Here is a 14,519-nt window from a genome sequence, read left to right as displayed (position 1 = left end):
TGAGCTGTGACATCACCTATTGTACATGGTGGATCATGTGTTATCTATTGTATATAGAGGTGTTATCAGTCATTGTACAGGAGGAGGAGGTGAGCTGTGACATCACCTATTGTAAATAGTGGATCCTGTGTTATCTACTGTATATAAAGCGGTTGTCAGTCATTGCACAGGAGGAGGAGGTGAGCTGTGACATCACCTATTGTGATTGGTGGATCCTGTGTTATCTACAGTATATAGAGGTGTTATCAGTCATTGGACACATTGTACAGGAGGAGGAGGAGGAGAGCTGTGACATCACATATTGTAAATAGTGGATCCTGTGATATCTATTGAATATAAAGGTGTTGTCAGTCATTGTACAGGAGGAGGAGGAGGTGAACTGTGATATCACCTATTGTGAATGGTGGATCCTGTGTTATCTACAGTATATAGAGGTGTTATCAGTCATTGGACACATTGTACAGGAGGAGGAGGTGAGCTGTGACATCACCTATTGTAAATAGTGGATCCTGTGATATCTATTGAATATAAAGGTGTTGTCAGTCATTGTACAGGAGGAGGAGGAGGTGAACTGTGATATCACCTATTGTACATGGTGGATCACGTGTTATCTATTGTATATATAGGTGTTATCAGTCATTGTACAGAGGGAGGAGCTGAGCTGTGATATCACCTATTGTGAATGGTGGATCCTGTGTTATCTACTCTAAATAGAGGTGTTATCAGTAGTATCTCTATGGCTTTCAGTCATAGAGGTGAGGCCAGCGCAACTTCAGTCACCGCTCAGTACATAGTGAGTGGCGGCTGTACCCACGCCCCAACACTGACTAACAGCTGGCTCTAATGCTGTCCTGGCTCTCAGTCAGTGCCAGGGCGCAGTTACAGCCGCTAATCACTATGCACTGAGTGGTGACTAAAGCCATGCCAGAGGCGCCTCTATGACTGAAAGCCCAAGCCTTCCGGAGGAATAAAGTTAATTATTCAGTGGGCAGTGGGGCTCTCAGTGCAACACTGGGTATCTTCAGAATGCTATTAACCTCCAGATGAATCCCATATCTGCAGCTTAATAGCGTTTTTTTTACATGACAGGTTCCCTTTCAAAACATATATTACACATATCTATTTTAAAAAAATATATAGAGACTGCAGTTTTCTCCTCTTGGAATACTAAGTCTATATTTTGTATCAGGATTTTCCAAGACTGTATGAAAAAGTGTCTGTGAATGTGTCACACAAATATACTGTATATTGCGCATAAATTCTGAAACCTATTGTGACATGATAAGATTCATTGAGGAGCACGCTGGACCTTGCGGTCATGGCTGTTATTCTAGTCCTTGGTGTCTGTCAGCCTGTGAGACGTTACTAATGAAGGTGATGGGCAAATATGACCGCAAGAGATGCTTCTCAGTGAGGAGAAGACACTGGTAGCTGTCAAGGTCAGAGGCTGAGTTTACGACCATTTTGACAACTTTTGTGATATAGAACAGTTATATATACAGTGTGTATATATATATATATATATATATATATATATATATAGTGCACCATAAATTGTAGGTGTTGCTCCTAGCAAGCATGAGTAAACCATTTTCTAGAGCGAGTGCTGAACATAGTAATGATCTGATCTGCTCCCGTTGATGATACAGCCTTTCGATATTCTTTTTGCATTATTTTCCACAATTATCATCAAATCTACTGTACTTAAAGGGATATTCTCAATATCAATCTTCAGGAGCGCTCCCCTGTCTCCCAGCACGCTGCTTGATTCTAAGCAGCGCGTTTCTAAAGATTAACAGGTCGGGTTGGCGGCATGGTCGAGCCACTACCCGAAACTGAGCGCTCTCCAATGCTGCTGCCATAGGCAGTTTTGCCTCTTCAGTATCGGAGGAGTGGATTGGCACCGAAGCTGACCGGATCCAACGAGCATTCAAGCATGATTGCCTAGGAGACTGACCACCTCTGACAATAAGCTATAGACTTAAAAATTCCTCCATGCTTTACAGTTTTACTCATTTATCATATTGAGGCAACTCCTTTAATATCTTAAGTTAGGAATCAATGAGATTTGTAATCTTATACTATACCTGAATATCTTATCTGCTGGCTGTTCCCCTAAAACTAGATCAAATCCCCTCTGGAACATGGTGTACGGCCAGGGGCTGCGTAAAAAGGAAATGAACATATAAGTAACAAAAATAAACAAAAAATAAACTGTATCTTAAAGAAAACTTGTCATCATGATTTTGCAAATTAAAGTAAAGGCATGGCTGTAATAGAGCTGGTATTTAATTGATACCTTTGGTGAAGAAACCGCTTTAGAGCTCTTTAACCCGCATTTGAAGTCTTCGTTTAATGAGAGTTAGGTGCACTGGGGCCGGACTGTGCATTGGGTCTTCTCCTCCTGCCCCAGCCATTCCTCCAGCCTCCGGTCGTTGAATGACAGGTTACTGTTTTTCAGTGACCTGCCTCCTGTTTGAAATTTTGCGCCCTGGTGCCGTTCTTGCCATAGGTGGCATAAGCAAGGTTGAGCATGAGCAGACTGATATCTCGGCTCAATGATATCTACAAAAGACATTATTGAGCCAAAATCTCAATCAGCATATGCGCAGCCCCCCAATGCCGTTTTATCGAAGACCAGACGAGATCTCAATCTGTGCTCTCGACGTCTGTGGTAAGGACAGCACAGGTGCAAAATTTCAAACAGGAGGCAGGTCACTGAAAAACAGTAACTTGTCATTCAACGACTGGAGGCAGGCAGAGGGGCCAGAGCAGGAGGAGAAGACCCTGTGCACAGTCCTGCCCCTGTGCACCTAAATCTCATTACCTGAAAACTTCAAATGCTGACTAAAGAAGAATCACAAAGTGCTGTCAGGACTCGTACTAAGCAACTCTTGTGCACCAGGAAGCAGCTTTTCCCTCTGAGCTATTCAGCTCGCTGGACAGTTCCTTGCTAACCCAATAATCAGTACCCGTGTTGTTCCTGAGTGGTACACCCTGTGCTGTTCCTGCTTGGCTTCATCCTGTGATTTCCTGATTGAACACCCTATAAAAACCTGGACTGGCACATCCTTCCTTGCAAGATTATTGAGCTCCCAGCCTTTAGTCAAGCTCTTCCTTCACTTAGTGCTTCATCCAAAACTGTACTGCTGTTCCTGTGTACTGACTGCTTGATATTCCTTACCATGCAACCTGCTTGTCCTTCAAACTATACTGCTGTTCAAGTGTACCGACCTCTGGCTATTCCTGACTACGCTACCTGCCGTGCTGCCCCTAGTGGTTGCAATACCACTACTCCAACCCAGGTCAGTTCTTAACAAGCGCATTTCTTAACTAAAGTTATTGAGTTAATCTGTGTAACAGAGCCATTACGGCAATGCCTTTACGTTAACTTGCAAAATTGTGCTGACAGGTTCTCTTTAACAGTATTGTATGATATTAGAACAATCTGGCCACTTTCTTCCAAATACAGTGCCACTCATGCCCATAGGTTGTGTCTGGTATTGCAGTTCATTCCATATTCTATTGATTGGATTCCAGAACATTTGTTTCTCGGGACTCTACATTTTTCCGTTTTTCTTAGAAATGTATAAATTTACTGACAACTGGAAGAGAGAATCTAATACTATCCCATCCAAAATAGACAAAGAAATAACCCAACATAAATAATGAATTTTATCTGGAAATTTTGGAAAGATGAATGTGGGAGGATGTCCATTAGAGATGAGCGTTGTTCTACTCGAACTGTTCGCCAATCTCAAATTCGAGCTGTTTTGGGCGGTGTTCGAGCCATTCGGCGAACACGAACGATTTGAGAAAAATACGTCTGTTCGAGGTTATGTTCGATAACTGTTCGTGCACCAAAATCATAACTGGACTTTTTCTCAGTAATGATGAAAATTAATGTTAATACGCAGTTTGAGTGTACAGCGGGGTGGGGGGAGGGGCAGGGGATGGATCTCTGCAGGAATAATGAAGATCTCCATTTTTTTTTCTCTTTCCCGCATTTACAGTGGGGAGGTGCAATCTGTCAGCCTATCAGCAGCGCACACACGGAGCGAAGTGCTTTTTTCACACAAGCAAGGGCATGTGTCATTGGCAGTGTATGTCACATGTCCTTGCCCTATAAGACCAAGCCATTTTCCCCGTCGCCACCATTTTCTCACTGCTGCAGCTGCGTGTTAGACGGCACCGCTGTTGCTGTGTGCGCTATACCTTGTTAATTTCAAGCCAATTTTCGCACAAATCTACAGATAGCTTGGGAGTAGGGAATAGTTGTGATTGCAGTCCTTTTAAGGACTAGGTTACAGCATTTCCTACGACTTTTATCAGGCAGGTCTGTGCTCTTAAATAGATAGATTGTGGGAGTAAAGACTAATTGTAATTGCAGTCCTTTTCAGGACTAGGTTACATCAGTTCCTATCAGTTTTTGCCAGGCAGGTCTGTGCCAGTGCTGTGCAAGTTTTTTTCACAGCATTTGGCTGAATCTAGCAAAGCTAATCGTTTTTGGCCTATTGCAGAGTGTGTTAGTCAGTGGAGTAGCCTATCTGTGATGCAAGATATACCACCTGTGTATAGAATACCAATTTGTTTTACTGCACCTAGTGAAGTAAAATCTTTTGGGCATAGCATCATTCTATTAGTCCATCTATACTGACCTCCATCAGGTTGCAAACTGAATATAATTTTTTTCTGCATCTAGCTCTGAAAAAATATTTGGCCTTCTAGCTGTGTGTGGGACTTGTTCTATTAGTCCATCTATACTGACCTCCATCAGGTTGCAAATTAAAAATAATTTTTATCTGCATCTACCTCTGAAAAAATATTTGGGCTTCTAGCTGTGTGTGGGACTTGTTCTATTAGTCCATCTATACTGACCTCCATCAGGTTGCAAACTGAATATAATTTTTTTCTGCATCTACCTCTGAAAAAATATTTGGGCTTCTAGCTGTGTGTGGGACTTGTTCTATTAGTCCATCTATACTGACCTCCATCAGGTTGCAAATTAAAAATAATTTTTATCTGCATCTACCTCTGAAAAAATATTTGGGCTTCTAGCTGTGTGTGGGATTTGTTCTATTAGTCCATCTATACTGACCTCCATCAGGTTGCAAACTGAATATAATTTTTTTCTGCATCTAGCTCTGAAAAAATATTTGGCCTTCTAGCAGTGTGTGGGACTTTCTCTATTAGTCCATCTATACTGACCTCCATCAGGTTGCAAATTAAAAATAATTTTTATCTGCATCCAGCTCTGAAAAAATATTTGGCCTTCTAGCAGTGTGTGGGACTTTCTCTATTAGTCCATCTATACTGACCTCCATCAGGTTGCAAATTGAATATAATTTTTTTCTGCATCTAACCCAGCCAATAGTTTTGGCCTAATAATACAGTTTGGCCACTCAGCTCTGCTCGGTTCCCATCCATTGTTTTTTTGTGCAAACAACTCCAGAGTTGTGAATTAGTTAACCACCAAAATGAGTGGAAAAAGGCCTGCTGCTGGTGGAAAGGGGAATAGGCGTGTTGGGAAGGGGAAAAAAGGTTGTGTCCGTGGGGTAGGTGTTAAAGCAACAGTAACATCTGCAGAAGAAAGACCATCTTCCAGCCAAACTAAAATGTCTACTTCTTTTAGCGGACAATGTGATAAGATCCCTTTCTTACGGCCACGCCAATCGCTACAAATTCCAGATGAGGCACAAAAACAGCAGGTGCTTCAACGGATATCAAGTGCTCCTTTAAGTGGGCTCTCCTCCACATCAACTTCAACATAACAAATACTCCAGTCCTCAAAGGTGTCACCCCAATCGCATTTGCTTCCTCACAGCTCCCAAATCTCCAGCTGCCCGTCTGAGTATGAGGTAGAACAGATGGTTGATGTAACGGGTCTGGGAGGCGGAACCTCTGAGCTACTATACAAGGGGGCAGTCCTTGTAAGGGAGCGGGTGGCGACCAGGCAGGCAGTCACAGCAGGTGACCGGGACAGTCTCTGGAAGAACGGGCAGGAGATCACGACAAGTGACTGGGGCAGTCTCTGGGTGAACGGGCAGATGGTCACGGCAAGTGACCGGGACAGTCTCTGGAAGAACGGGCAGGAGATCACGGCAAGTGACTGGGGCAGTCTCTGGGTGAACGGGCAGGTGGTCACGGCAAGTGACCGGGGCAGTCTCTGGGTAAAGGGTTGGTACGACCTGTGGCGGCTGATGGTAGACTTGAGCTCCCAGGTGAGCAGGTGAGAGTCTCTGGTTAAACGGGTGGTCACAGCATGTGACGGCGGAGCCTCCAGGAAGACCAACAGACAGGCGGCAGATGAGCGCTCCCAGGAGAGCGGGCAGAAGTCTCTGGACAGGCGGGTGGTCACAGCACGTGACTGCAGAGCCTCCAGGTAGGCTAGCAGACAGGCAGATGAGCGCTCCCAGGTGAGCGAGCAGGAGTCACTGGACAGGCAGGTGGTCACAGCATGTGACGGCGGAGCCTCCAGGTAGACTAGCAGGCAGGTAGCAGGTGAGCGCTCCCAGGTGAGCGGGCAAGCTGGTCCATAGACAGACTGACGGGAGTAGGAAGGCAGACCGTCGGACCTCAGGCAAGCAGGCAGGTGGCTGGTGTGCGCTCCCAGGTGAGCGGGCAGGCTGGTCCTTAGACAGACTGACAGGAGTAGCAAGGCAGACCGTCGGACCTCAGACTAGCAGGCAGGTAGCAGATAATCAGGCAGGAATCTGGCAGGTAACTGGCAGGTATCTGGCAACGGGACCTGAGGGCTGAAGCAGAGTAGTGAACAGTGCAACAACATTGCTCGGGCACCTCCATTTTGGAGGAGGTGCCTTATATATGGTAAAGTCCTCCGGCCATTGGCCGGGGACTCCTTAGGACGGCGCGCGCGGCCCCTTTAAGAGGGAGGGAGGGCGCGCGCGCGCGCCCTAAGCACAGTGGCCGGGAAGGAGCGCGCGCTGCCAGCAGAGCGGGAGAGGGACGCCGGGCACGGAGCAGAGCGGTGAGGGGAACAGCGTCCCTGCCTAGCAGAGGGCAGGGACGCCGGCACTACAGTTGAGTCTGCAGAGCTGTTTACTCATACTATAGCCTGGGAATCAGAGGTCGACTCCAGCGCTTCTGTGAATCCAGACGAGGAAATGATCTGCACTGATGCCCAGAATCTTTATGAATCGGATCCAGGACCAGACGCAGAAGGTTCTAACCATAATGTAGACCCTCATTCCCAAACTGTAACTCCTGTTGGTGGAGACAATGAGGAAGACGATGATGAGACTCAAATACCTGATTGGAGCGACAACTTTAGTTTTTTGTCAGGGCAGGAACAGGTTGGCTCTGAGGACGACGGGTGTGATAACGCACAGGGTGATGATGATGAGGTTGGAGATCCCACTTACTGTCAACCCACAGTCAGCCAAGAGATGAGGTCAGCAGAGGAGGTGGAGGAAGATGCTAGCGACGACGAGGTCAGGTTGCGCCTTCCTGGACAGAGACGTAGTACTGGAAGCACGCCTGGGCATTTTTTCAGATCGATAAAGATGACCCAACTCATGTTATCTGTAACATTTGTCAGCAAAAGCTAAGTAGAGGCCAAAAAATACATAGTTTGAGTACTTCATGCATGAACCGGCACATGGACATGAAGCATAAGTTGCAGTGGGAAGCTCAGTGTGCTACAATGCGGCCTAGCCGGCCGGGCCAACCACCGTCTGCCATTTCTTGTGCATCCGCGGCCTCTTCATCCTCTGTGACTGGGGGGACAGCAGTCACACCTGTTTTGTGGCGCAGACCTGCCACCTCTTTACCCGCAACAGCCAGCGTGATTGGCAGGTCATCATTTTCTTTGGAGGTGGTAACACCAGCTGGTGTTGAGCGCTGTCCGACATCGATAGCACCACCTTTGGATCAAGGCAACCTAACATGTCCGCCTGCATCTTCCTCACAGACCAGCAGTTTGCCGGGGACACCCTTATCAACCCCGTCTAAGCACAATAGCCAGCCCTCGGTCCCTCAGATGTGGACAAGTAAAAGACCATTTCCTCCTAGCCATGAGAAAGCTAAGAGGTTGAATTTCACCATCTGCAAGCTCTTGGCTACAGAAATGCTGCCTTTCCGCCTGGTGGACACAGAGGATTTTCGGGACCTTATGTAAGTCGCAGTGCCCCAGTACCAGATGCCCAGTCGGCACTGCTTCTCAAAGAAAGGTGTGCCTGCGCTCCACCAGCATGTCGCACACAACATCACCGCATCTTTGAGAAACTCTGTGTGTGACAGGGTGCATTTCACCACAGACACATGGACAGGGGCGTTACATGTCGCTGACTGGGCACTGGGTAACTATGGTGACAGCAGGACAAGGGGCTGCTGTCCAAGTCTTGCCGTCCCCACGAGTTGTGCGTCAATCCTCTTTATGTCAAAGTTCCTCCACTGCTTCTGCCTCCTCAACCGCCTCTCGGTCTTCCACCTGCACCCAAAGCCTGTCTGGTCATGCCACAAGCTTTCGAACTGCGCAGAAGGGATCCTGCACACCTCCTTACTATGCTGGCAGTAGGGCTCAACGTCATCAGGCGGTTTTTACTTTGAAATGTCTGGGAAATGTGAGTCACACAGCTGAGGAGTTGTGGTCAGCTCTGGAGAACCAATTTCATGAATGGTTGTCTCCACTGGACCTGAAACCAGGGAAGGCCGTGTGCGACAATGCTGCAAACCTGGGTGCGGCCCTTCGCCGGGGCAATGTCACACACGTGCCTTGTATGGCTCACGTGTTGAACCTGGTTGTCCAGCAATTTTTAGCCCACTATCCCAGACTAGATGGCCTTCTGCAGAGGGCACGGTCGCTGTGTGCTCACTTCCGCCGTTCGCATCCCGCAGCTCAGCGACTTACATCTCTACAGAAGTCGTTGGGCCTGCCACTTCACCGGCTAAAATGCGATGTGCCTACCCGGTGGAATTCAACTCTGTGTTATGCACACGCCCGGGCTGAGCGGTGTGTGCGTGTGATTGTAGTGATTCCACTGGACCATGAACCGGAGAGTGCCTGGAGGGGCGTGACTAAGTATCTGGCCGATCCGACCAAGATGGCACGACGGCATACGACGCCAGTGCACCAGGGAGAAACCGGGCAGAGGGACCAGGTGCTACTCCAGGTCAAACTCCGGACACGGGGGTTGACCCACACAGGGATTACTGGATCAGGCTGGTTAGGCTGGCGCACAGACTGGAGGGTATAGGCAGGCACGACTGGTATGCAGGCAGGCGGGTAAAGGCAAGCGCAGCTAGAGTGCAGACAGGGAGGCACTAGCAGGTAGGAACACAGGCGGGATAGGACCCAGTACACACTGGGACTCAGGAACAGGCAGGTTAGGCAGGCACAGACTGGTGGATATAAGCAAACACGGCAGGTATGCAGATGGGTGGATACAGGCGAGTATGCAGGCAGGGAGGTACTGGCCGAAAGGACGGGCTGGAGCACAGAAAGGTTAAGACCCAGTACAGACTGGGTCACAGAACCGCAGATGCGGTAGACAACCACAGCAGAGAGGGAACGCCCGAAGCGGTGGGCAAGAACAGAGCAGGACAGGGCTGCAGGAGCAGCGAGCACAAGCAGGGCAGGACAGGACTGCCGGAGCAGCGGGCAGAAGCAGGGCAGGATAGAACCGCCGGAGCGGTAAGCAAAGGAGTCAGAGCAGACTAGAACCGCCGGAGCGGTGAGCAAAGGAGTCAGAGCAGGCTAGAACCGCCGGAGCGGTGAGCAAAGGAGTCAGAGCAGGCTAGGCTGAGTAGGGGTGACAGGCCTCTGTTCACACGGAACAGACAGGAAGGGAAAGGCAGAGCCAGACACCCACAGGGTACTTGCAGTGAAGTAGCGAGTGGACCACAAACTCACAAACGGGAGTACAGAGACAACAAGCAGGAGTTAGGTACGAGTTCAGACTCTGCAGAAAAAGGAAGGGAACGGACATAGAGGCAAAACAGGTAAAGGATAGGAGAGAGTTCAGACTGGAACTGAGTGTACGGAGGAGACCGACACTGCAGCGGGATACAGGAGCGGGTCTGGGAATACGGCCCCCAGAGAGGCAGGACGAACAGGCAAGGAGCGTGTTCAGACAGGACAGACAAGATACAGGAGCGGGTCTAGGTAATCAGCCCCTAGAAGGCGAGAGGAACAGGCTAGGAGCGTGTTCAGACAGGTCAGACAAGATACAGGAACAGGTCTAGGTAATCCGCCCCTAGAAGGCGAGAGGAACAGGCTAGGAGCGTGTTCAGACAGGTCAGACAAGATACAGGAACAGGTCTAGGTAATCGGCCCCTAGAAGGCAGGAGGAACAGGCTAGGAGCGTGTTCAGACAGGTCTGGAAATACAGCCTCCAGGATAGGCAGACAAGAGAACACAGAACGGGACCTGGCACCTTCAGAGTGCAAGCACACACTGAAAGAAACACTATGCTCAGGCGCCATCTTGAGGAAGAAGGTGGTATAAATACCCAAAGATGGACAGCAATAGGCTGAAGGTGCAACAGGGGCGTGTCCGCAGCAGGTACAAGAAACAGGAAGTTCAGCGGGCGTCGCCCTATGCAGCCAAAACAGACAAACAGACAGCAAGGAGGAAAGCCAGAGAGACATTCTGGACAGGAGATCAAGTGCGCGCTCTTGCACAGTGGGAGATGGACCACTATGCAAGGACGCCGCCAGGTATGTTACAGTACCCCCCCCCTTACGCCCCCTCTTCTTCAGGCCTGCCAGAATCTTCCGCAGGGAATTCGAGGGCCAATTCTTCACTTCGAAGAGATCACTTCCACTGTCCACCGGAAAAACTGGTCTCCTCTGGTTAGCTAGGATGCTACCTCCCATCTAGCCACCCTTAGCAACAGACGAAACGGGTGGAGTACCAGGAACAGCACACAAGGAAGTCTCTCTCCACATATTTTCAGGTGGCACCCCAGAGGGTACAGGAGACAACTGGAAGTCCTCCACCGGGTTGGAGGGGGACAGAGACTTGGGGGTAATCTCTGCTTCGAGGTACATCTTGTCAAGCTCACAGGAAGAAATAGATGGGTTATCAGGTACATAATAAGGAAAAGTCACTGTCTCTTTGTTATCTGGTGGTACCCCGGAGGATTCAGGAAACAACTGGAGGTCCTCCGCCGGGTCAGAAGAGTGCCGAGGCTCAGAGAAAACATCTGCTTCAGAGTACACTAGGTCGGACTCACTGGACGAAGCAGGCGAGGTATCGGGTACCGAGTATAGGAAAGTCTCTGTCCATTCACCACCAGGTGGCACCCCGAAGGGTTCTGGAGACAACTGGAGGTCCTCCACCTGGTCAGAGGGGTGTAGAGACTCACGGGTAACCTCTGCTTCAGAGTACACTAGGTCGGACTCACTGGACGAAGCAAGCGAGGTATCAGATCCAGGATATAGGAAAGTCTCTGTCCATTCACCACCAGGTGGCACCCCGAAGGGTTCTGGAGACAACTGGAGGTCCTCCGCCTGGTCAGAGGGGTGTAGAGACTCGGGAGTAACCACTGCTTCGGAGTACACTAGGTTGGACTCAGTGGACGAAGCGAGCGAGGTATCAGGTACAGAGTATAGGAGAGTCTCTGTCCTTTCGCTACCAGGTAGCACCCCGAAGGGTTCTGTAGACAACTGGAGGTCCTCCGCCTGGTCGGAGGGGCGTAGAGACTCAGGAGTAACCTCTGCTTCGGAGTACACTAGGTTGGACTCACTGGACGAAGCGAGCGAGGTATCAGGTACAGAGTATAGGAGAGTCTCTGTCCTTTCGCTACCAGGTAGCACCCCGAAGGGTCCAGGAGACAACTGGAGGTCCTCCGCTTGGTCGGAGGGGTGTAGAGACTCGGGGGTAACTACCACTTTGGGGTACCCATTGTCAGGCTCACAGGACGAAGCGGACAAAGTATCGAGTACTGGGTGTAGAGAAGTCTCTCTCCATTTGTCATCGAGTGGTATCCCGGAGGATTCAGGAGGCAACAGGGGGTCCTCCGCCAGGTAGTAGAGGTGCACAGACTCTGAGGTAACCACAGCTTTGGAGCATCCTTGGACATGCACACCGGTTAAAGTGGGTGAAGCATCTGATGCCGGGTGCAGGAAGTTCTCCTGTGTGGAGTCTGGATGGGCAGAAGTCTCTTCGGGCAGGAGAACTGGTGCACTACCCACGCACATTACCCGTTGGGGCTTCTCCGGGATACAGGGAGATGAAGCTTCAGTAGGGACTTCAAGGTTGGGGTCAGGAGGTCTCAGGGAGGACAGACCCTGGCGTGACGGCTTGCCTCTACGTCTAGCACGTCTGGACTGCCTCTTGAGGTTGGGAGAAGTATTCCGGAAAGCGTAGTCACCCTGTGAGGATTCTGGGTGGGCAGTAGTCTCATTGGGCTGGAGGACTATTGCGCTACCCACACACATTACCCATTGGGGCTGCTCCGGGATATTGGGAAGTGAAGCTTCAGCAGGAGCCTCCGGGTTAGGATCATCGAAGACCATTAGAAAGGCCACCAGGAAGGCCATTAGGTCCAGGAGGATCGGATCCTGTGTTTCATATAGGGGGTTGATCCATTCCAAGGCATCACCCGCCAGGTAAGACATAATGAATGCCACCTTAACCCGATCGGTGGGAAAACATAGAGGGTAGAACTTGAAGTGTAGCATGCATTGCTCCACAAATGCATGACTTTGTCTTGGATCCCCATAATAACGTAGCGGATCCGCAGGAACGAGAGCAGATAGATCCATCTGGACGGGTGTGTAATTCGCCTGGAACTCAGCTAAAGGAAAAAAAATTTTTTATTTATTTATTTTAATGCATGTAGTCGCTGGAAAACTTCTCAGAGAGCGAAGGCCGTGGGGCTCAACGGGAACCATGGCCTGAGCATGCTGTTATGCACACGCCCGGGCTGAGCGGCGTGTGCGTGTGATTGTAGTGATTCCACTGGACCATGAACCGGAGAGTGCCTGGAGGGGCGTGACTAAGTATCTGGCCGATCCGACCAAGATGGCACGACGGCATACGACGCCAGTGCACCAGGGAGAAACCGGGCAGAGGGACCAGGTGCTACTCCAGGTCAAACTCCGGACACGGGGGTTGACCCACACAGGGATTACTGGATCAGGCTGGTTAGGCTGGCGCACAGACTGGAGGGTATAGGCAGGCACGACTGGTATGCAGGCAGGCGGGTAAAGGCAAGCGCAGCTAGAGTGCAGACAGGGAGGCACTAGCAGGTAGGAACACAGGCGGGATAGGACCCAGTACACACTGGGACTCAGGAACAGGCAGGTTAGGCAGGCACAGACTGGTGGATATAAGCAAACACGGCAGGTATGCAGATGGGTGGATACAGGCGAGTATGCAGGCAGGGAGGTACTGGCCGAAAGGACGGGCTGGAGCACAGAAAGGTTAAAACCCAGTACAGACTGGGTCACAGAACCGCAGATGCGGTAGACAACCACAGCAGAGAGGGAACGCCCGAAGCGGTGGGCAAGAACAGAGCAGGACAGGGCTGCAGGAGCAGCGAGCACAAGCAGGGCAGGACAGGACTGCCGGAGCAGCGGGCAGAAGCAGGGCAGGATAGAACCGCCGGAGCGGTAAGCAAAGGAGTCAGAGCAGACTAGAACCGCCGGAGCGGTGAGCAAAGGAGTCAGAGCAGGCTAGAACCGCCGGAGCGGTGAGCAAAGGAGTCAGAGCAGGCTAGGCTGAGTAGGGGGGACAGGCCTCTGTTCACACGGAACAGACAGGAAGGGAAAGGCAGAGCCAGACACCCACAGGGTACTTGCAGTGAAGTAGCGAGTGGACCACAAACTCACAAACGGGAGTACAGAGACAACAAGCAGGAGTTAGGTACGAGTTCAGACTCTGCAGAAAAAGGAAGGGAACGGACATAGAGGCAAAACAGGTAAAGGATAGGAGAGAGTTCAGACTGGAACTGAGTGTACGGAGGAGACCGACACTGCAGCGGGATACAGGAGCGGGTCTGGGAATACGGCCCCCAGAGAGGCAGGACGAACAGGCAAGGAGCGTGTTCAGACAGGACAGACAAGATACAGGAGCGGGTCTAGGTAATCAGCCCCTAGAAGGCGAGAGGAACAGGCTAGGAGCATGTTCAGACAGGTCAGACAAGATACAGGAACAGGTCTAGGTAATCCGCCCCTAGAAGGCGAGAGGAACAGGCTAGGAGCGTGTTCAGACAGGTCAGACAAGATACAGGAACAGGTCTAGGTAATCGGCCCCTAGAAGGCAGGAGGAACAGGCTAGGAGCGTGTTCAGACAGGTCTGGAAATACAGCCTCCAGGATAGGCAGACAAGAGAACACAGAACGGGACCTGGCACCTTCAGAGTGCAAGCACACACTGAAAGAAACACTATGCTCAGGCGCCATCTTGAGGAAGAAGGTGGTATAAATACCCAAAGATGGACAGCAATAGGCTGAAGGTGCAACAGGGGCGTGTCCGCAGCAGGTACAAGAAACAGGAAGTTCAGCGGGCGTCGCCCTATGCAGCCAAAACAGACAAACAGACAGCAAGGAGGA

General features: G+C 50.3%; 1 protein-coding gene across 8 annotated transcripts in view; it reads right to left on the bottom strand.

The window, feature by feature from the left end:
• The window catches only part of ASTN1 (astrotactin 1), a 651,398-nt gene that overhangs the window by 192,894 nt on the left and 443,985 nt on the right, over positions 1–14,519 (bottom strand). For all 8 annotated transcript variants that reach the window (XM_073643365.1, XM_073643361.1, XM_073643368.1 and 5 more), the window contains one exon: positions 2,088–2,162. In XM_073643365.1, coding sequence (XP_073499466.1) covers positions 2,088–2,162 — 75 coding nt within the window. The remainder of the gene's footprint in view (positions 1–2,087; positions 2,163–14,519) is intronic.

This window comes from Phyllobates terribilis, unplaced genomic scaffold (genome assembly GCF_046119375.1).
Source record: "Phyllobates terribilis strain yellow unplaced genomic scaffold, ASM4611937v1 Scaffold_8__6_contigs__length_399053987, whole genome shotgun sequence".
Lineage (NCBI taxonomy): Eukaryota > Metazoa > Chordata > Amphibia > Anura > Dendrobatidae > Phyllobates > Phyllobates terribilis.
Note: the sequence above shows the minus strand (reverse complement) of the source record. Positions and strands in the feature narration are given on the sequence as shown.